The 22,027-nt window shown below is 39.3% G+C and overlaps 1 protein-coding gene across 2 annotated transcripts in view; it reads right to left on the reverse strand.

Moving 5' to 3' along the window:
- FIG4 (FIG4 phosphoinositide 5-phosphatase) overlaps nucleotides 1-22,027 on the reverse strand; it is a 124,841-nt gene that overhangs the window by 63,420 nt on the left and 39,394 nt on the right. For both annotated transcript variants that reach the window (XM_010965410.3, XM_074368495.1), the window contains exons 8-15: nucleotides 20,195-20,295; nucleotides 18,769-18,931; nucleotides 18,235-18,332; nucleotides 10,525-10,658; nucleotides 9,116-9,232; nucleotides 7,319-7,364; nucleotides 6,501-6,649; nucleotides 5,321-5,487 (exon numbers count right to left, since the gene is read on the reverse strand). In XM_010965410.3, the coding sequence (XP_010963712.1) occupies nucleotides 5,321-5,487; nucleotides 6,501-6,649; nucleotides 7,319-7,364; nucleotides 9,116-9,232; nucleotides 10,525-10,658; nucleotides 18,235-18,332; nucleotides 18,769-18,931; nucleotides 20,195-20,295 (975 nt within the window). The remainder of the gene's footprint in view (nucleotides 1-5,320; nucleotides 5,488-6,500; nucleotides 6,650-7,318; nucleotides 7,365-9,115; nucleotides 9,233-10,524; nucleotides 10,659-18,234; nucleotides 18,333-18,768; nucleotides 18,932-20,194; nucleotides 20,296-22,027) is intronic.

The following is a 22,027-nucleotide window of genomic DNA, read 5'->3' on the forward strand; positions in this document are numbered from 1 at the left end:
CACTATTTTTTTTTTGTTTGTTTTTTGTTTTGTTTTGCGGGGGTGGGTAATTAGGTTTATTTATGTATTTATCTTTAATGGAGGTACTGGGGATTGAACCCAGGACTTTGTGCATGCTAGGCATGCACTCTACTACTGAGCTATACCCTCCCCCATCTCACTATTTTAATAAATGAAAATGTGCTCAACACACTCTGTTTCATGTCCCTCTTTCGGGGTGCACAGAAAGGGAAGGAAACTGCTCCACTGCCTCACAGCACTACCATAATGCTGGGCGATGCCATCTCGACACTATTTTCTATAATCGTTGCTTTCCATGCAAGATGAGCTTTAAAGTCTTTAGTCTGTGAGCTTTTTTTTAAATCTCTGTTTGAGAAGGATATGGTTCCTCTCCAAAGAATGAATACACACACATTCACACGTGTGCATAATACGTATGTATGTGTATGTGTACAGGTGAGCTATTATTAACTACTGCAGATATCTTATTGTTTTTTTCCCTTACAATCCAATTTAAATTCAGGCCCTCAGAAAAAAATTCAGGCTTACAAAAATATAAGTGTAAAAAAAAAAAAAAAAGGAAAGATTTAGAAAGAGCTTAACAAGGTCCTTTAGGGAATTATAACTATGAAGTTCTTCCTAAACACCCAAGGGAAGTATCTAGGTACCTGGTCTTGCCTTGCTGGCATCCTGGGGCTGCTTATGTAGCCAGTTATGTTAGAGACCAAAGGACACTTCTTGGAGACAAACTCCAGAACATGGTAATACACGAAGCCTCAAGGACAGTTTTTAAAATGAACCTGAAAGGGAGTCAGGTGAATTGCCCACACAGCATCAGTCTGTCTCTGTGAACCACGAGGGTAATATTCTTAACAGCCTAATTTCAAGTACCTTACTGCCTGCTGCAGAGGCATAACATGAGGAAACTGATTAAGTTTTACAAAGTTATCTTGAGTACTTTAAAGAAAATGGTTCTATTAATATATTACCATTATATAATATCCACTGTAATTTAAAAATAAGTTGCACACCCCAATGACACCGTGCTTCTCAAAATAAAGAAGTCTGTTTTAGCCACATTATTCATTAAATATTTCCTTTCATAATAGTTCCTCTTTCGGTTGTGCATAATTTTGCCTTATCTTTCCATTATGTGCACATTACTTATTCATGATCACCTTCTGTCTTTTAATGGTTTCTTTTTTAATTCTGGACAAATACACATTCACGGTTTGTGCCCCAGTCTGATTGAAAAACACATTTCTTGGTTCTTAAGTGTCATAATGACTCCCTTTTCGGGGACAATCATGACAGGAGAAGGGCAGAAGAGTGGATGACCCTTTCGATTAGGGCAGTTTTAACTCTTTCACGGTAACACATACCCAGAGGAACGTGCACTTGTTGGCACATGACTTACACAGCTGTTACAGGTTGAACTGTGTCCCCACCAAAAGAAATGTTGAAGTCCTAAGCCCCAGGACCTGTCAGTGTGACCTTATTAGGAAATCCAGTCTTTGCAGATACAGCCAAGTTAGGATGCAGTCACAATGGAGTGGGCGCTGGGGGGCCTTAATCCAATATGACTGGTGTCCTTATAAAAAGAGAGACACAAACATACGCACAGGTTGGAGAACGCCACAACGACCGGAGGGGAGAATGTCACGTGACACCAGAGGTAGAAATGAAAGTGCGGCAGTTGGAAGCCAAGGATCCCCAGGAGACCACCAGAAGCTAAGAGGCAAGTAAGATTCCTCCCCTGTAGCCTTCAGAGGGTGCACGGCCCTGCGGACACCCGACTTCCGACTTGTGGCCTCTAGAACCATGAAACAATACATTTCTGTTGTATTAAGCTACTCAGCCTGTGGAACCTTGTTACAGAAGCCCTAGGAATCTAGCCCAACAATGAAGCACAGCCAGTGAGTACACCTCTAGAGAGAATCTCAAAGCAGTTCTAATTTGTAAAAACAAGTGAAACCATGTGTTATTTTTTATTGTTTCTAGCTATCGATAATAATCAATTGTTTGCAATATGTGTTGTAGCCAACTGGCCCACGTCAATACATACTAACATCTTCACTGGGAACCACAGCAGTAAGTGTAATAAAGGACAATGGGAACACTTTAATATTTTTGCTTTAGAATCTAGAATTTAAACTTATGCTACTGGCTTCAGTTTCTAAATTTAACTCTCCTAACTCCTAATTTTTGTGCAGATTAATACACTTTGATTCTTAAGTTCCTAAATCCAGCTCAGGGACTCATGCATACAGAGGAACAGCTAAATACTCTTAAGGCCTGTGGTGGCTCTGTGGTTCGTATTACATATTGAGCTTACTGGGAGTAGTTCAATGGGCATAATTCTCAGTGAATTCAAAAGACATGATCTGAGCAGCCTAAGAGCATTACTGAGAGGCTACATGCTATTAGGCTGACATACTTATTCCTATTAATTCTTTAATCCAGGGAAAAGGGGAAGTTGTAGGTGATGAGTTAACTCATGCATTTATTAATTCATTCCATGAATATTTTGTGTGCCATGAGCAAAGCATTAGGGCCACTGCAGTGCACAAGCTGCTCAAGGAGCTCTCGGGTCTCATGGGGTGGGGGTGGGCACAGAACACAACTCATGGCTCAGGTAATGGTTTAAGTCTGCTAAATGCCACAGAGCTACAGAATGCTCCAAGAACAAACACTGCAGGACCTTCCTCAAGGGAGTGAAAAGTAGAGTGAGCTCTACAGGCTGGCTAGGAGTTAACTGGGGGAGGACTGCAGTCATGCTCCCCAACGGGTGGAGCAAGAGCCTGTGGCAAAAGAAGCCCAACTTCTGGAAACTGTAGAAGGTCCCCGTGTCTGGAGCGTAGTGATGGGGGATGGGAATGGCGTGAACGGCTGGATGGCAAGGTTGGCGGGGTCAGACCACGCAGGGCCTCTAGGTCTGTCCTGTCCCTTCCACACCAACCAGACTGCCAGCCGGCTTCCGACCCCTCCAAAGTGTGTAAATAAGCCCATTCCTACTTGATGTGGTGGACTCCAAAGTGGCCCCCTTGCTCCCCACTCCCGGTGTTCACACCTTACTGTAATATCTTCTGCTGCGGCGTGAACTGTGTCTCCCTAAAAAGATAAATTGAAGTCCTAACACCCAATACTCGTTAATGTAATCTTGTTAGGGTCTTTGCAGACATAAACAAGTTAAGATGATGTCATACTGAGTTAGGGTAGACTCTAATCCAATATGACTGGTGTCCTTACAGGAAGAGGGAAATCTGACACAGACCTAGACACACAAAGGAAGAAGGCCATGTGACAATGGAAGCAGAGACTGAAGTGCTGCAGCTGCAAGCCAAGGGACACCAAGGACTGCCGGCAAACTACCAGAAGCTGGGAAGAAGCAAGTCAGGATTTTCCCCTGTGGGTTCCAGAGGGAACCTGGCTCTACTGACAACTTGATATTGAACTTCTAGCCTCCAGAACTGTGAGAAAGCAAGTTTCTATTGTTTTAAGTCAATTACTTTGTGCTATTTTGTTACAGCAGCCCTATGAAACTGATACAGCTTTCCCTATGTGTTGGTGGGGCCAATGATTTGCTTCTGAGCAATGGGTAAGGCAGAGATGGGAGGTCACTTCCATGACTACACTATGTTACGTAAGATTCTGTCTTGCTAGCAGACTCATTCTAGATAGACATTCTCTTTCCTACACCGGCTATGAAGACAAGCTGCCACGAGTCCCAAAAGGTGTAAGTCCACAAGGAACTGCAAGGAATTGAATTCTACTAACAAACACATGAGCTGGGAAGCAGATCTTTCCTGAGTCAGGCCTCCACATGAGACCACAGCACTGATAACATTTTGACTGCAGCTTTGTGAGACCCTATCCAGAGAACCCAGCTAAGCTGTGCTTGGAATTCTGACCTACAGAAATCATGAGATAATGAATATATGTTGTTCTAAGCTGCTAACTTTTCAGTAATTTGTTAGAAAGCACAGAAAATTAATATACTTCAACAGTAGTAGAGCCAACTGCCTTTGCATTCTCTCTAGGCATGGAAAATGTTGAAAAGCTAATTCTTTTGTGGATGTTTTCACGCATTCTTCCAAGGTTCCCAACACGGGACTCTCTTGCAGTTCCCTTGGTGTAAGCACATGTATCTTCTCACACCAGGCAGTTTCCTGCAACTTGTTCCTCAGGAATCCAGTGAATTCTGCTTCCTGCTGCAAAGGATCTAGGTCAATGCCATGCCAGCACTCTCCCCCATGAGGCCTGCCTCTGGTCACCTGTAAACAAGGATCCTTGGGCCTAACCAGTTCTAGGAGGGTAGGCCACCCCCATCATGGCAGCCTTCTCCTCAGCCCATCCCTCTGCTTCAGCTTTGCCACACAGCAGTCCAAAGCCAACAGCTCCATGGGGTCCCGCCAACAACAGAACACTACATTAAGCTTGTCCAGAGTCCTAGTCCTCTCTAGGTGTGAGGTGAAGGAGTAGGCGCGTGGCAACAGTTCTTGCCAAGAAATCTCTTTACCAATCTCTCCTTTCCATATTCTATTCATGTTTTTACCCTTGATCTGATTCAAAAGGCCAAGACTCATGGAGTAAGTCTGAGTACTTTCTTTGTAAGTTCTGTGCATGGGATCTGTCTCCCAATCACTATGGCCTGGGACATCTGTTGTGTCAGAAATCCCATTGCCATTTTAACCACCTGTTACTTTTAGTAATCTCAAGCCATAAAATGAGAAGACAGTACAATTCAGTGATAATGTTACTATCATTTCTAGCTGACATTTAAAAGAATCACTGATATTTACATTCTTAGACAATTGTCAAGACTATGAACCCAAGTTAAAAATAATTACTTGGGGAGACAGTGTAGCTCAAGTGGTAGAGCGCATGCTTATCATACACAAGGACCTGGGTTCAATCCCCAGTACCTCCTCTGAAAAAAAATAAGTAAACCTAATTACCCCCCCAAAAAATAAATAAATTAAAAATTACACTGTTAAAAACAAAACAAAAATAATTATTCAATACTCTCAAAAAAAACTTATCTATGTATTACAAGCAAAAATACAGAAGGAGGCAGAAGCCAAGGAATCATAGTTTGAATTATGTAAAAGCCCCATTTATGGGTGGCCAAAATTCCCTATTTAAAATATAAAGTTTATTCATTCATTTACTGAACACCTCCTAAGTGACAGATTCTACTTAAACTTTTAAAATATTTAATTTTGATTTTACTAATCCAGTTAGTCTAAAAAAAAGTCTATGTATAAGAAGAAAACACACAGCAGGTAAGTCTTAGAAATGCCTGTTACTCCTGAATTACCTGAAAAAGCATTGCTGTAGTATCTAGACAGGGTCTGCATGATGTCTTTTGAGTGCTGGGTCCACGGTGCTATCTTTCTGTAGGTTTTTACACGATGAACAAGTTGAGAACCACCGTACTGAAGGGACAGGGTATCCCCATGATCTTCATAGAGTTCCTCAAATAACCTAAGCAAAAAAAACAAACAAACAAAAAAAAAACCAAAACCCAAACACTAAAGAATTTCACCCAAAGTATTATACACGTTATTCACTTAGCCACAGACTCAAAATGAGTCTTTTATTTTATGATTTCCTCTGCGCCTTTCTTTTCAAGCAGACTCTTCAATATCTTGAAAATAAATGCATATACAAAATATATTTTATAGTAATTGTCTAATAAGGAACAAAGTCATGGAAAACACTAAGAAAGCATTAGGGGCACCAAACACATTACCCATCAAAGCCAGACCAAGGGAGTTCTAACTCTATTAGAAGACTCCTAACTTTCTGCAGGCGGCCTGATCAGTTTATCTCCCACAACCGAATTTTGTTCTGAGTTGTCTCTGGAAAAAAGGACATGCTCTTGTCACAGACAAATCAGGTTCTTTCCTAGGAACACAGGTTGGAAACTTGTGTTTCTTCAAGAGTGTGAGAAGATTTTCAGGGCAATGATATCTGCAGATCTGGCCCCTCGTAAGCTGATCACTTTCCTTTACAGAGTCTTTATGACTGTCTCAGATGACCAGGAACAGCTATCATTGCATTTTCAAGAAACAGTACTTCACGCAATGTCATGGACCCAAAGGACAGTGAAGGAACAGTAATCCCTACTGAAGAATCAATCTCTTACCTGTCTTACATGTTTAATTCAAAATATACAAAGGCACATTACCTTTTTTTTCCTGATGTAGGATTTTTTTTTTTTAAACCCACTAGTTTAGATTTACCTAAAGCACTTTGGATTTATCTCAAGAACATAGTGTTTATTGATAATGAACATGAATAGGAAAACAAAAACCATGGTAACAACACACTAGACTTTAATGGAAACATGTATCACAGAATTAATTTCAATAATGTCTTTTACAACATAATTTTTGAGACGCTAAAAGGAGAAACAAGTTCCTGAACGTCCTTATTATTAATCAGATTTGCTTTCTGTCATTATTGGCATTTGAAAGGCAGGAAATAAGGCTTACCTAACTGCATCTGTATCAAATTGTAGATTTGGTTTGTCAATTAATCCCAAGGAATACAGCTGGTAAGCCAGAGCACATTTCCCCACCATAAACTGCGCCGTGTTGGTGCGATCCAAACAGTCTACACAATTGGTTCGAAGAACACCAGTCTAAAGAGAAAAACCTTAAGACTATCAATCGTTATTCAGTCACCAAAACTGCTTCCATCCTACTTTAGATTTCTTTAAGTATAAGAAAAGCTGTAGGCAGAGTATTACTCCTGAACAAATAAAGAGGAATTTTTTTTAATTATAAATGGTTATATTTGCTGTTCACTTAATATTGCTACAGCAGTATCATTACACCTCCTTGTCTGTATTTGAATTTTCTTCTGTAGTTTAACAATATAAAACAAATAGCTAATATTTTCCACATGTACCAATTAGTAAAATATGTGCTCCCCCCATCTATCTCCTTTACTGTACAAACCAAATATTCAGTGCTTGAGGCCATATCATTCTTAAAGTATAATTAATATGTATAGTGATTATATTTGACTAATTTTCCAAAGTCATTCTAATTTATTACTTTCACATTTCTGTTTATATTTCTATTTCCAGTAATAAAACTTATACTATATAGAAAAAAATCCAGGGGTCATTATTATTTTAGGTACACATCCTTTGCAAGAGTTAAACACTAGCATCTTTAAAATTCATTCTCAAATGATTAATAATTTTGCATTCAATAAGAAGTGTCTTTCTCCATGGCTGCTTTCAGAAAACATCATACACTGTGGATACAGAGTCTATTCATTATTAATACAATGTCATCCATACCTGCAGGCGACCAGTGGGAATCACATACCCTCCAAGTTCATTCCACCTGTGTTTAAAACATACATGGTTTAATTTAAAAGCAATTTTAATAGCATAATCTATATTCATTCCTGGTACTAGCTCTTTATTAAAAATCAAAGTAATAGAGCTGAAGGCCCCTGAATAATCAGCTGATTCTACTTACTCTCACTCTTTCAGGAAAGTGAATATGCAAATTACAGAGATGCTATCTGTGCTCTCTTCAGAGGGAGACCAGGGAAGGAGCATCTCAACTTGCTCCAGCCCCACACACCAGCATTTTGTCACCCATGTGCAACCAAAACCTCTCTTGCTTTAATTTAAGCCCATGTCCTATTTGGTCCCTACAGACATGAGTAATAATTGCAGGGCAACTTTCTAGTAAGATCTTCCAAGCCTCATCCTTCTCCCCTCAACATTTGGATGCTCTACCTCCTCCAGCTTTCCTTCATGGAGCTTTCTTACATTCCTTTGGTTGTTTTGTAGACTTCCTTATTATTTTCTTTCCTACATATTTTCTCCATGTGCTAATAAATGCATGGGGATATGTTCTAAGCACTATATAATGGCACTGAAGTTTTATTTTCATTATTTAAAAGAAGGTGCAGTGCAGGGAAGAGTTAACACAGTAGGCCCGACTGCTGTCCCCAGAACGGCCAGCTTACAAAGTTGGCCCCTGGCGGGCATCTGAAACTCAGGTTCCTACCATTCCCAGAACAGACAAGAGCAGCTCACTGTGCCTAAACTGTCTGTAGAAACAACATGGTTTTGCAGCACATCCTTTCCTTCTGGGAGTCTGATATGGTGGTAGGTGCCAGGCAGAGGCTACCTATGGGACCACCTCTAATAAAAAAGACCCTGGCACCGAGCCTCTAATCATCTCCCCCGCTTGGCAACATTTCACACCCGCTGTCACAAGTCGGTGGGGGAATTAAGCACGCTCTGTGTGACTCCACCAGGAGTGGGCTCTGGAAGTGTCTGCCTGATTTCCTCTGGACTTTGCCCCCTGCATCTTTTCCCTTGGCTAATTTTGCTCTGTATCCCTTGATCGTAATAAATCATAGCCAGGAGGACAACGCTATGCTGAGTCCTTTGAGTTCTCCTACTGAATCACTGAGCCTGGGACTGGTCTTGGGGACCCTGGTCACAGGTGCCCTGAAATTCAAACTATAACAAAAGGATTACTTGCAAAGACACAACCAACTACTAGTGTGTGTGTTTTGCTTTTTGTGTAGTTTCTTTTTTTTTTTTTTTTAACCATTATAGTTAACTTTGTTAACTGAAAATAAAATGCTGGAAATGATAATATTGGTTACTTAAAAGATAAATAAAACCCAGATGCTTGATCTGAAGAAGCTCACAAAGTAGTCATGAAGAAAGATTTGTGAGCAAATAACTATAATACAGTGATAAGTTTTCACTAAGATGTTGGTATAAATACTAATCTATAGACTAGTTTTTAAGAAAAAATTTTTCTTGCTCCTATTTAATACTGAAAAATAGAATTCATTACAGAAAACTTTTACAAAAATATTTTACGTCATGTTTGTTCCAAGAAGCAAGAGATTCCATGGCTTCCATTTCAAGGTACACAATGGCCAGAGGAAATCTCATGCCACCGTGAATGTTCATGACAGTCACGTGGGCAGCTGGTCTTCTCTCCACAAAGGAATAAATTCATCCACCTTCCAAGTAGTACAAACTGTTCATATCTAGAATATTTTTATCTATAAGGACAAAATTCTTGATTTCTTTTAAGTTTTAAAATACCATACATACTTTTCATCTGGCCGTAAAATGCTGCAGTAAGAATCGGGGCGATTTACAAAGAAGCCTGTTTTCTTCACCACGCTTTCTGCAATCACATTCAGTCGATCAAGAACATTACACAGCTTGCTGAGGGAGAGAAGGAAGAATGAGAGATGTGAGAAGAACCCAAGTCTTAATCCATACTTACTGTTACCTCTAAAGCAAAGTCTGTAGGTCTACAGTAACACTCAGGGACTTATTTTTTAAAATCTCTGGTTTGTACTCAATAGGAACATTGTTACAATTAGTTTCTAAAATGCAATGTGTACTCAATAACTGGCAAGATTTGGTACAAGGAGATATGAAGGGCCTGTAACTTAATAACAACTACTGGCAGGTCTTAAACTTGGCACATGACATCCCCTGGCAAGAGCTTTTCCCAAAGCCTTTCACTCCTCAAGCGTGGTGTCAGTTAAGTCAATATGCATTCATCAGATGTGAAGAGAGCACAATGCACAATGCAGTGGCAGAAAAATAAATCACTGGAAAATAAATTAATACCAAAGGCACCAACCCGTAACCAGGCTTATATCCTGGGAAAGTGTGAGCGCCTGTGCACGTGCGTGTGTGTGTATCTAATCACATAAAATGATTCAGAAAAGCATACAGTGAGTTAAGTGCAAAACAATACAGTAACATTTAAAAAAGAAAACTCAGAATAAGCCTAGTGTTTGTATGATGTCTGGTAAATGAGTAAAAGGACAATGCAAGGTTAATGAAAGAAAGTTCCTTGGCTGAGGTAAGTTTTGAATCAGATCTTGACAGGGAAAAGAGGGGTAAGCAACCACTCTACGGGTGGGGGTGGGGGTGGGGGCGTAGAGCAGGGAGGTGCACAACAGGAACAAAGGTTCTGGGATGGGACCTTGGCTGCTACACAGAACATGAAGGTGAGTTTTTCAGGAACAAAACAGCCCTGGAATAAAGAAGTTACTACATGCTTAGATAAACCAGGTGATGGGGCTTTAACATGACACTAAGGGTTTTGGATTTACAATAAAGAGTCATGAGTTAGGGCAGGTTCACCCATGAGGGAGATAATCTGAAAGTGGTTGAGACAAAGAGTAAACAGGGAGATAGAAGGAAATAGGAAAAAAAAAAAAAAGGTGAAACTAATGCCTTTAAGGAAAAGTAGTGGAGTAGAGATGTTCTGAAATCACTAGATATATCAAAGAGAAATTGCAAATGGTAAAAATGGTGGGCAAAAAAGAATTTGGTCAATTAATTTAAGCCCTCAAATTATACACCAGCAGTTAAACAGCCCCTCAGACAGGTTCAGGAAGGAAATTAAAAGAGTAACATTCACTTAACCAGAGGGATCGGCTTCCTGCTACTTTACATCACAAGAGGAAAATATAATCAGACTTGTAACACCTACTCACCTTTTGGTGTACTTGGCCATATCCCAAGGAATATAAATAATTGTGTGCTCAGGCGGCAGAAACTGGTTGAGGTAGGTCACAGCAGCGACGAGTTCCTCACTCAGGATTCTCTCATGCTTTCTTTTCTCTCGTTCCTTTACCAGAAATCAAACATTTTCAGTGCTCTAACTACCTTAAATCAGAGGAACAGACTTTTAACATAACTCTTCCACTAAGACAAAAAGCCTGTTAAATATATGAAAATGAAACCTACCTACTAAAATTAAACTAATATAAATGCAAAGAAATAAATACTTCACTGAATAACAGTCAACAGATAATGAGCTTTAAAGACTCAAGGAGATCAGATTTCTTGCTCGTAACCTCCTAACCTTGCAGTCCCAAGAAGCCCCACTCACGTTACATAGGCCTGTCTTACACTCCACACCCCACTTTGGCAGAGGACAGCTCCGCAAGGACTGGAAGAAGGGAACCCCCAACCCAGGCCAGCTAAGGACCAGACAAATCGACTGGGCCTGGATGGATAATCCCCAAACTGGAATAGCAGAGTAGCAGAGGGGGCTTTCACAGCCTTCATATGCTTTTTTTTTTGCCTTCATATTCTTTTAAACTTGACTCTCGTAAAACCCTGGTGACAGCCAAGGCAGCCACCTCTTTCCCTTTTACACTGTGGGTGAGTGAACTGAAGCTGAGAGGCGTTCATGGGACTACACCTGCCTGCCCACCTCCTAGCCTGCTGTGCCTCCCTAGACATCACGCTGCCTCCCATTCAGGAGGGGCTGCTGCATGTTGTCCAGCTCTGTGGCTGGAATGCTGGCTCTGCCTCTTACTAGCCACATGGCCTTGGGCAAGGTTCTCAACTTTCCTGGGCCTCCATTTCTTCATCTATAAAATGGGTAACAATGCCATATTCCTTACAGCATCAATGTGAGGTTTAAAGGAGATAAAACTTGATAATTTATCAGAGCATCTGACACATGGTAAGCATTAATAAAAATTAACTATTTTTATCGTTATCCTGATCAGGCCTTCACTTAGGCACACAGACAAATAAAAAACAATTCAGCAACAGTGACACGGATATGGTTTTGAGGCACTACTGCCGGCATCAAAATAGGTCCATGCTGTTTTCAACCACGGTGAGTACATTTCAATTGTCAAGAATTTAACTAGTAAACCACTGTGGAAACAGAAAAGGGTATCTATTTTGCACAGCTGAATAAATCAAAAGGAGGAAGGGCTGGCAAGTCTTAAGGGTTGATTAAGAACAGTGCTAAATCAATTTATGGGACACAGCAAAGGAAGTACTAAGAGGGAAGTTTATAGCAATACAGGCCTTCCTCAAAAAAGGAGAACAATCTCAAATAAATAATCTAACCCACCAGCTAAAAGAATTAGAAAAGAGCAAAAAAACACAAAAGTCAGCAGAAGGAAGGAAATAATAAAGATCAGGGAGGAAATAAATAAAATAGAGATTTTAAAAAAATAGAAAAAAAAATCAAACCAAAAGCTGGTTTTTTGAAAGAGTAAATAAAATTGACAAACCTATGGCCAAACTCACAAAGAAGAAAAAAAAGACAGCACAAATAAGCAAAATAAGAAAGGAAAATGGAGAAATTACAATAAATAAAATAGAAATACAGAATATCATATGAGAATATTATGAAAAACTATATGGAACCAGAATGGATAACCTAGAGTAGATGGACAAGTTTCTGGAAATATACAGTCCACCAAGACCAAATCAAGAAGAAACTGACCACCTGAACAAACTAATCACTAGAAATGAAATCGAATTAGCAGTAAAAAAAAACTTCCTACAAATAAAAGTCCAGGACCAGATGGCTTCACCAGGGAATTCTACCAAACATACACAGAAGAACTCATACCAGTCCTCTTCTCAAACTCTTCCAGAAGATTGAAAAGGAGGGAATACTCCCAAACTCATTCTATGAACCCACCATCACCCTAATACCAAAACCAGGCAATGACACCACCAAAAAAAGAGAATTACAGACCAGTATCACTGATGAACACAGAAGCAAAAATCCTCACCAAAATATTAGCAAATAGAATCCAACAGCACATAAAAAAGATTATACATCATGATCAAGTGGAGTTCATCCCAGGGACACAAGGGTGGTTCAACATACACAAATCAATCAATGTAACACATCACATCAACAAGAGAAAGGACAAAAACCACATGATCATCTCAGCAGACGGAGAAAAAGCATTTGATAAAATTCAACACCCATTTATGATAAAAACTCTCACCAAAGTGGGTACAGAGGGAACATATCTCAACATAATAAAAGCTATATATGACAAACCTATAGCCAGCATAGTACTCAATGGTGAAAAACTCAAAAGCTTCTCACTAAAATCTGGAACAAGACAAGGCTGCCCACTATCACCACTCCTATTCAACTAGTCTTGTAAGTCCTAGCCACAGCAATCAGGCAAGAGAGAGAAATAAAAGGGATCCAAATTGGAAAAGAAGAGGTAAAAGGGTCACTATATGCCAATGACATGGTACTATATATAGAAAACCCTAAAAGGTCCACACAAAAACTACTAGAAATAATCAAAGAATTAAGCAACGTAGCAGGTTACAAGATTAACGTTCAAAAATCAGTTGCATTTCTTTACACTAATGATGAATCAACAGGAAAAGAAAGTAAAGAAACAATCCCCTTCAAAATAGCACCCAAAGTAATAAAATACCTAGGAATAAATCTAACCAAGGAGGTAAAAGAATTATACAAGGAAAACTATAAAACACTGATTAAGGAAATTAAAGAAGACTTAAAAAAATGGAAAGATATCCCATGCTCCTGGATTGGAAGAACCAATATTATTAAAATGGTCAAACTGCCCAAGGCAATCTACAGATTTAATGCAATCCCTATCAAATTACCCAGGACATATTTCACAGAACTTAGAAGAAATCATAATAAAATTTATACGGAACCACAAAAGACCTAGAATTGCCAAAACATTACTGAAGAAAAAGAAAGAGGCTGGAGGAATAACTCTCCCAGACTCCAGACTTCAGACAATACTACAGAGCTACAGTAATCAAAACAGCGTGGTACTGGTACAAAAACAGACATATGGACCAATGGAAGAGAATAGAGAGCCCAGAAATGAACCCACAAACTTTTGGTCAATTAATCTTCGACAAAGGAGGCAAGAATATACAATGGAATAAAGACAGTGTTTTCAGCAAATGGTGTTGGGAAAACTGGACAGCAGCATGTAAAGCAATGAAGCTAGAACACTCCCTTACACCATACACAAAAATAAACTCAAAATGGATCAAAGACTTAAACATAAGACAAGATACAATAAACCTCCTAGAAGAAAATATAGGCAAAACATTATCTGATATACATCTCAGAAATGTTCTCCTAGGGCAGTCTACTCAAGAAATAGAAATAAAAGCAAGAATAAACAAATGGGACCTAATTAAACTTACAAGCTTCTGCACAGCAAAGGAAACCATAAGTAAAACAAAACAACAACCTATGGAATGGGAGAAAAGTTTTGCAAATAAAACTGACAAAGGCTTGATCTCCAGAATATATAAGCAGCTCATATGACTTATTAAGAGAAAAAACAAACAACTCAACCCAGAAATGGGCAGAAGACCTAAACGAGCAATTCTCCAAGGAAGAAATACAAATGGTCAACAGGCACATGAAAAAATGCTCGGTATCACTAATTATCAGAGAAATGCAAATCAAAACTACAATGAGGTATCACCTCACACCAGTCAGAATGGCCATCATTCAAAAATCCACAAATGACAAATGCTGGAGAGGCTGTGGAGAAAAGGTGGGAATGCAGGTTGGTGCAGCCACTGTGGAAAACAGTATGGAGATTCCTCAAAAGACTAGCAATAGACGTACCATATGACCCAGGAATTCTGCTCCTGGGCATATATCCAGAAGGAACCCTACTTCAAAAAGACACCTGCACCCCAATGTTCACAGCAGCACTATTTACAATAGCCAAGACATGGAAACAGCCTAAATGTCCATCAACAAATGACTGGATAAAGAAGATGTGGTATAGTTACACAATGGAATACTACTCAGCCATAAAAAATGACAACATAACGCCATTTGCAGCAACATGGATGTTCCTGGAGAATGTCATTCTAAGTGAAGTAAGCCAGAAAGAGAAAGAAAAATACTGTATGAGATCGCTCATATGTGGAATTTAAAAAAAGAAAAAAAAGAACACAAATACAAAATAGACTCATAGACATAGAATACAAACTTGTGATTGCCAACGGGGAGGGAGGTGGGAAGGGATAGACTGGGAGTTCAAAATTTGTAGATACTGACAAGCATATGTAGAATAAACAAGATTATACTGTATAGCACAGGGAAATATATATAAGATCTTGTGGTAGCTCACAGAGAAAAAAAATGTGACAATGAATATATGTATGTTCATGTATAACTGAAAAATTGTGCTCTACACTGGAATTTGACACAACATTGTAAAATGACTATAACTCAATAAAAAAATGTTAAAAAAAAAAAAGGAATCAGTTTGGGATGGATGAATGTTTAGCCTAGTTTTACATCTAAAAAAAATTAAATTACATAGCTGGAATTTTTCTCAAAAGCACTTTAAACCAACTAGAGACGCAAAAAGGTTTTGAAATTCTTATATCAAATCTGACGTTTCATAAGAAGGAGAGAAAAGGTTATTTGTCAGCCTTCGATCATTTCTATGTAAAGAATCTGCTTTTGGTGCTGTCTGTCCACAGTGCAGGAGTGTTAGTGGATCGTTTAGTCCTTAGGGTCACAGACCCCCTTTCACAACCAAATGGAAACTTCATTTGGAGATTCTGCGTATAGTTTCAAAGGGTTCAGAGACCCTGCCACTAAGGCCATCTATGGCCCCCAGATTAAAGACCTCTCATGCACAGTTATGCTTGGTCCCTGGTTGACTTCCTACTGAACCCCAGTGGCAGCACTGAACAGGTGAGGATTGTTGCCAAATGCCTGTCAGGCAGGGTCTCAAACTTCCACATGGTTGAGGGGAGGGACAGGAGACAGTTCACAACCAGGGAAAAAGAGGAAAGAAATAAGAAAAGTATTTCACTTTAGTCACTTCATGCGGAGGCAGAATAGAGTAAACAGTGCTCAGTATCATGATACAGGCACACAGTCTCTGACTCTTTAATCACAAGTTAATAAGGACTTCTTCCCAGTGAACTGAATAAACATCTCCTTTCATGCTATGAATGAGATAATGAATGACAAAAACAACAAAACATTTTTTTCTATTCCACAAAACAGCAACTTAACCTCCAAACTATCTTCTAGTTATTGCCAGAATTTTTATGACAATGGAACAATATGCATGGGCACTTTTCTAAATCCACTGACTGGCCTTTAAATATTAAAAAATAAATGAACATTTGAGAAATCTAGGCAGGAACACTTTACAACCACGTGTCTGATACTACATTTTGAATCTGCATATTTAATAGAGAATTATTTCAAACATCATAGACTCAATCTCCATTTAACCATAGCTTTTAACCACACTATAAGGACTCTGCAAAACATGGAAAAATTCACTAATTAAGGTCGATGTTTATATTCTAGTGATAGCCTTAAAATTTAGTGCTTTAGCAATAATTTATTTTTATACTAACAATATCTTATTTCTATACATTTACTAGATGACAGTTTTCATCATTAGAGATTTCCTACTTGAATTTTTCAATTACGTCTCTTACAGCTGTTCAATTCTAGGCTAAGGGTACAGATTATCCAGCCATCTATCACCTCGTAGCATTCTGAGTTGACAGGGAGAGAGATGTGGAAATGAAACTTCTGAATTAATGAGAACAAAGGTCTGGAAAATGATGTATCTAATATCTGAATGATTTATTTTATGAAGTCAATCCTTGATAGGATGCAATAATTTCATAAACCAAGGAGCAACAAAGGAAGAAATGAAGCTGCCTGCCTCACAGCTCTGCCTCCTCCCTACGCTCCTCCTCCCGTGAGCTAGGCCACTTTCAGAACATGTTTCTCCAAACTCTTGATTTAAAACACACACACCCCTACGCCCTTACTATTCGCTGTCCTCCTGTTAAAGTAATTTCTCCCTCCGTGTTTCAGATTTCCTCCTTTCCTCCTTTCATAAGCACATGATGTCCCTGGTCATCCCTTTTCCCTCCTGTGTTTTATACCTCTCCGCGTGCAGATAATACCACGCATTGGTGGAAAATGATTATAAAGTAATGAGCCATTTCAAGTGTAGAACATAAATCTCACACATCTTCATTCCAAAACTTCTCTGTGTCTTCATCTAGCCTCTCCTCTCCCTCACTTGCCACAAAGAAGGCAGCACGGGCCGTCCTCGAGGCTGCCCTCTCCAGCTGCACCCCTTGATTCCACGTCTCCCAAATGTTCTGGTGCAAGAAAGCATAATACTGGTTAATCACAGTCACCCACTTCATGGTCTCACAACAACCACTCCTTTCAAGTTTTCACTCTAGGTCTTAAAAATCCTAAGACTCAAGGGAGCGTGTCAACTAGAAAGCATGCCACGTGCACAAACGCCCTACATGATCTCACAAAGGGACAGAAAAAACCTAAACAGCACTTCTAGAAAGCATGCACTGCCTTCCTAAGCCTCCTAACATAACAGCACATTCTTGAAAGGTTTTAACACAGAAATTAAATTAAAGAACAAAAATATTTATAAAATTGAACTCATCAGCTTAACCCAAGGCTCAGCCTACTTCTACTTGACCTATTATGCCCCTTCCCAATCCTGGCCTCATTACGTTATGCCCTCTGGGACAGCAGGGATGGTTTCTATAATTGCCTTGGCACAAAGGAAACCTTCAAAAGTGCCTGTTAAACGATGGACTAAATGGACACCGGATTCCTTGGTTTTTAATTAAATGGAGTTATATTTCTTAACCAACGTCTCAGAATAATCTCTGATGATACTAGATGGTCGGCTACAACCATAACATACGAAAACTCTTGCTTTTCATACTCTCGGGGTTTCCTGATTGAGATTCTTTCAATTCCTTTGATTGCAACAGACACAGACACCATGTCTTATCTGGTCTCCCTGCCCCCATCCCAGGCCTCTGACCTGAGTGTCTACTCATACAAAGGCACGCTGACCAGACAGTGGACTCTGACAAGGAAGCACAGAACTAAGAGGCCAGGCCACCACTCCGTCCACCTGATTCCTGAGCCACAACTGCACTCCAATTTCTGAATCTAGCATTTAGATCCTACTACTGAGTATTCACCTGCCCAGCAGGTCCTCTGGAGTGTCCAGGGAAGTGACTGCACCAAGGCTAGGCTTTGGCTGTTCGATCTCCATGCTTCCTTCTCAAAGCCATCTTGGAAACTAAGGCAGAATTCCACCCATCCCCAGTCTGCCCAAGGAAATCAGGAGACTGGCACACTCATCACTCTCTTCCCTTGGAAATACACCTCAGATTCTCCCAGGTACAGGGAAGAGGCCACAGGGAATCTGAGGCCAAAGGACAGTGTCTCAGACAGTGTAGACACAGTGAGCCCTCACAGTGACAAGTTTACAAGTCTCTCTTCTGGGGAGAGGTAGAGCAGGCTTGTTAAACCCGTGTGCTGAGGAGCAGGTTGTCCAGTGAGACTGCATTTCACAGCCAAACAGATGAGCACGTCATACCTTCACCAAATTCAAGATGATGATGGGGGAGCCAAACCTCTGAAGCATCTGGTCAAAGTGAAGGGCGGCCACGTGGGCAAATGGATCTGCCTGATCCACTGTGGGGAAAAAAAAATGAATCAATACCAGAATGAAAATTATAAAGCCACGATAAAAGAAGTACAGAGTTTTGTTTTGCTTTTTAATGTTTAAAGGAATGCAATTCCACTCTTCTGGTAAATTCACATCTCAAATTCCTTTCCAGTGTATCAGTCATTGTTCATGTATTTACTGAATTTGAATGATTCTTACATTTCTAAACACAAATAATTATATTTATATGCTATGTGTAAATAATTTAGTAGCAGCCAAAACTCAAAAAAAAAATATAAAGTTTCTGCATAAAAGTAACAGCAATCCCTCTTCTAAATGATCTGCTTTTCAGGACTAAAATATTGTTAACATCGAAGCATTTATGAGTTTTCTGTGACAATAGTTCATTATCCCTGAACGTGGGTAGAGAAGAGTTATTATTAAAAAGACTGTTTCACGCACATGTAATAGGTGGCTTAGGCATCATAGTTGAAATGTCCTGAGACCAGTATAAGGGAACTGATCCTCTAACTTGCACATAAGAAGAGTAACTTCCTGCAGTAAAAGACATGACTGAAGCATCGCAGAGTATTTGTTCAGTTTCCACTTCATTTGCAACATCACCCTGGAAAGAAAGATACATTTAAAGATATTTTATGTTCTCAGAATTTTTTAATGGAAAAAAATTTCAAGTACACAACAAAAATATAGTCCCTATTCTTAGAATGTTTTAAAAGAGGTAAATATTGATCAATATTCAATGTGCATATCAAAAAAAAGAAAATCATTAAAATGCAATAAAGGAAGGCAATTAAAAATAGCAGAGAATAGACTAGGAAAAAATCAAATTAAATGGCTAGTAGTATAAGTAATAGCTAGAGAATAGGTTGGGTGATATAAATGGCAGAGAAGGAAAGAAAAGAAAAACAATCACATGAAGTTAGACAGGAGGTTAGGAAGATCTGTGGAATATAAACATTCAATTCTGAAGAACAAGGAGGAATGAAAGGACAAAAGAAAGAGTGAGGTTCAAATAAAATGTCTGATGGATAGAAGGAAAAAAAAGTCTTAAGGTAGGTTTACTTAAGGTAGTATACAAGGATATGACAAAGAATCATTTTAGAGGCACCAATAGCATGCTTGTTTAATTATCCTTGGCATATCCAAAAGCAAATAGTAGATCTACAAAATTCTGATTTTCTTTAAAGCACCAGTTATAACTATTTTCACTGTTGATATAATTTTAAGAACAAATGTTGCTATTTTAAGGCAGAATCAAAACCCAGTATCTCACTCAATCTGTCTACTCAATCACACATCTGCCTAAGACTCAAGTCACCTATTGCAAACAGAGATGGAACACTCAGAGGAGATCACATGACTGACAGGACAGATGAATTTTTGTTGTTGTTACTTCCCAGGGGTGAGCAGAGTAAGGAGTCTGCCTTGAGCCAAGCTAACGCAGAGGGAAGAGGGTAAGGGGTTTCTCATGCCTTGCTCTACTCAGTCTTACCAAGAATGCATTTCCGACAACCAGTGCTCCTCTCTCCATTTATTCCTTGGGGGGAGGTGCTTTGCTATTTCAGTCTCTACAATAAGTATGCACTATATTTTTTCATATATTGCAGAAATGGCTCATCTTCCAAACCATCAGACATTTCATAACTCCCCAAGGCAATTGCATAACTCTAAGATAGCGGATTTTTCAGAACATCTGTACATTAGTCATATTTCTCACAAGTTTCAGATACTCTAGAGAATTCATTATTCTCTTGATAATGTCCCAAACTAAGAAATTCCACTTTCTAAAATTCCACTTTGCTTCATCTGTCAGCAAAGCTGATGCAAAAGTTAAGATGCCAGCAACGCTGTTGTTTTTCCATCTTACCTCACAGTTTGCACCTCTCTTGAGAAAACGGGTCCCAGCAAACTTACTGGATCTTCTAGCTATTAAAGTGACATACACTGGTCGTCCATAAATCAACAGCTCTTGGAAATCAAGTTAAAGCTGTTTCACATTCATGACTGTCACACCAAGAGAATCATTATACCTTAAATATATATTTATACACATCTTGTCCAGTGGGTTGAAGAACACCAAAATGCTCCACCAAGAATGGAACAGCATCATGTCTACCTGTTCTTCTGAATTATGCAGGCATTAAGGCAAAAATGGACCTCCCTAAGGAGTGGTTTCCATAAATTTCAGAGGAAATGGTAACCAGGCGTAGGGTTATTGGCCAAGGGAAGACCTGGTCCCTCCTTGTAGCCAACTAAAGGATGTAAACGGGTACAATGAATCCTTCCTTAGTCTTCAGGGATCATATACCTGTCAAAGAAAGCATGTCACTTAACCAGGTGTTTAAACTATGAAGCAACAGATAACTGAGGGAATGGAGTTAGTATAATACCCTGAAGCAATCCATATTTGTCACCTAACTGCAAAAAATGAACACTGGAACCTGTTTAACCAACATACAGTTTATTATGTAACCTTATCTATCTCTCTGAGCCTCAATTTCATCTTCTGTAAAATGGCATAAGTACTAAAAAAGTAACCAATTTTACTAGGTGGTTGTGAAGACTAGGATAGGTCATGTGTGCAAAACTAGTGCCTGGCCTGCGGTGAATGTTCAATAAATAGCAATTACTTTTATCATTGTATAGACTTCCAGAATTCACTAAGTGCTTGATAACTAGGAAACTGGATTCATCATTTCAACTAATGAGCTTCAAAATTATAATCTGTGGCGCTATTCACTATTAAAAAAAAAGAAGACATTTATTGTGCTTAATATATGCTAAGTTCTGAGTTAGTGCTTGATAAACACAAAACAGTTTAAATACAAAACAGTTTAAAACCACCTTTTAGAAACTACCTTTAGACACTGTAGCACTTTCTTTTTAGTGTCCTTGGTGGTGAAAACCTTGTGTTTTCCAGGTAGATTCTACTTTTGGAAACAGAAAAAGTAATTCAGGGCCGAATCTCATTATTCAGAGAATGATCAAGCAGATATTATCACTCATTGGTGGAAAATGATTATAAAGTAATGAGCCATTTCAAGTAATCTCAACATAAATCTCACTCATCTTCATTCCAAAACTCTTCTGTGTCTTCATCTAGCCTCTCCTCTCCCTCACTTGCCACAAAGAAGGCAGCACGGGCTGTCCTCGAGGCTGCCCTCTCCAGCTGCACCCCTTGATTCCACGTCTCCCAAATGTTCTGGTGCAAGAAAGCATAATACTGGTTAATCACAGTCACCCACTTCATGGTCTCACAACAACCACTCCTTTCAAGTTTTCACTCTAGGTCTTAAAAATCCTAAGACCCAAGGAAGCGTGTCAACTAGAAAGCATGCCATGTGCACAAATGCCCTACATGATCTCAAAAAGGGACAGAAAAAAACCTAAATAGCACTTCTAGAAAGCATGCACTGCCTTCCTAAGCCTCCTAACATGACAGCACATTCTTGAAAGGTTTTAACACAGTTAGAAATTAAAGAACAAAAATATAAAATTGAACTCATCAGCTTAACCCAAGGCTTCAGCCTACTTCTACTTACTCTATTATGCCCCTTCCCAATCCAGACCTTCACTACAGTATGCCTGGACCACTACCGTCTTTCCCTAATTCATGTCCCTTGTTCTAGCCTCATTTTATTGAATCCAGCTTGAAAAAGCTACCAACTTAAGTTTCCTAAGTACTACTTTGTAGGTTACC

The sequence above is a fragment of the Camelus bactrianus genome, chromosome 8 (assembly GCF_048773025.1).
Source record: "Camelus bactrianus isolate YW-2024 breed Bactrian camel chromosome 8, ASM4877302v1, whole genome shotgun sequence".
Classification (NCBI taxonomy): Eukaryota; Metazoa; Chordata; class Mammalia; order Artiodactyla; family Camelidae; genus Camelus; species Camelus bactrianus.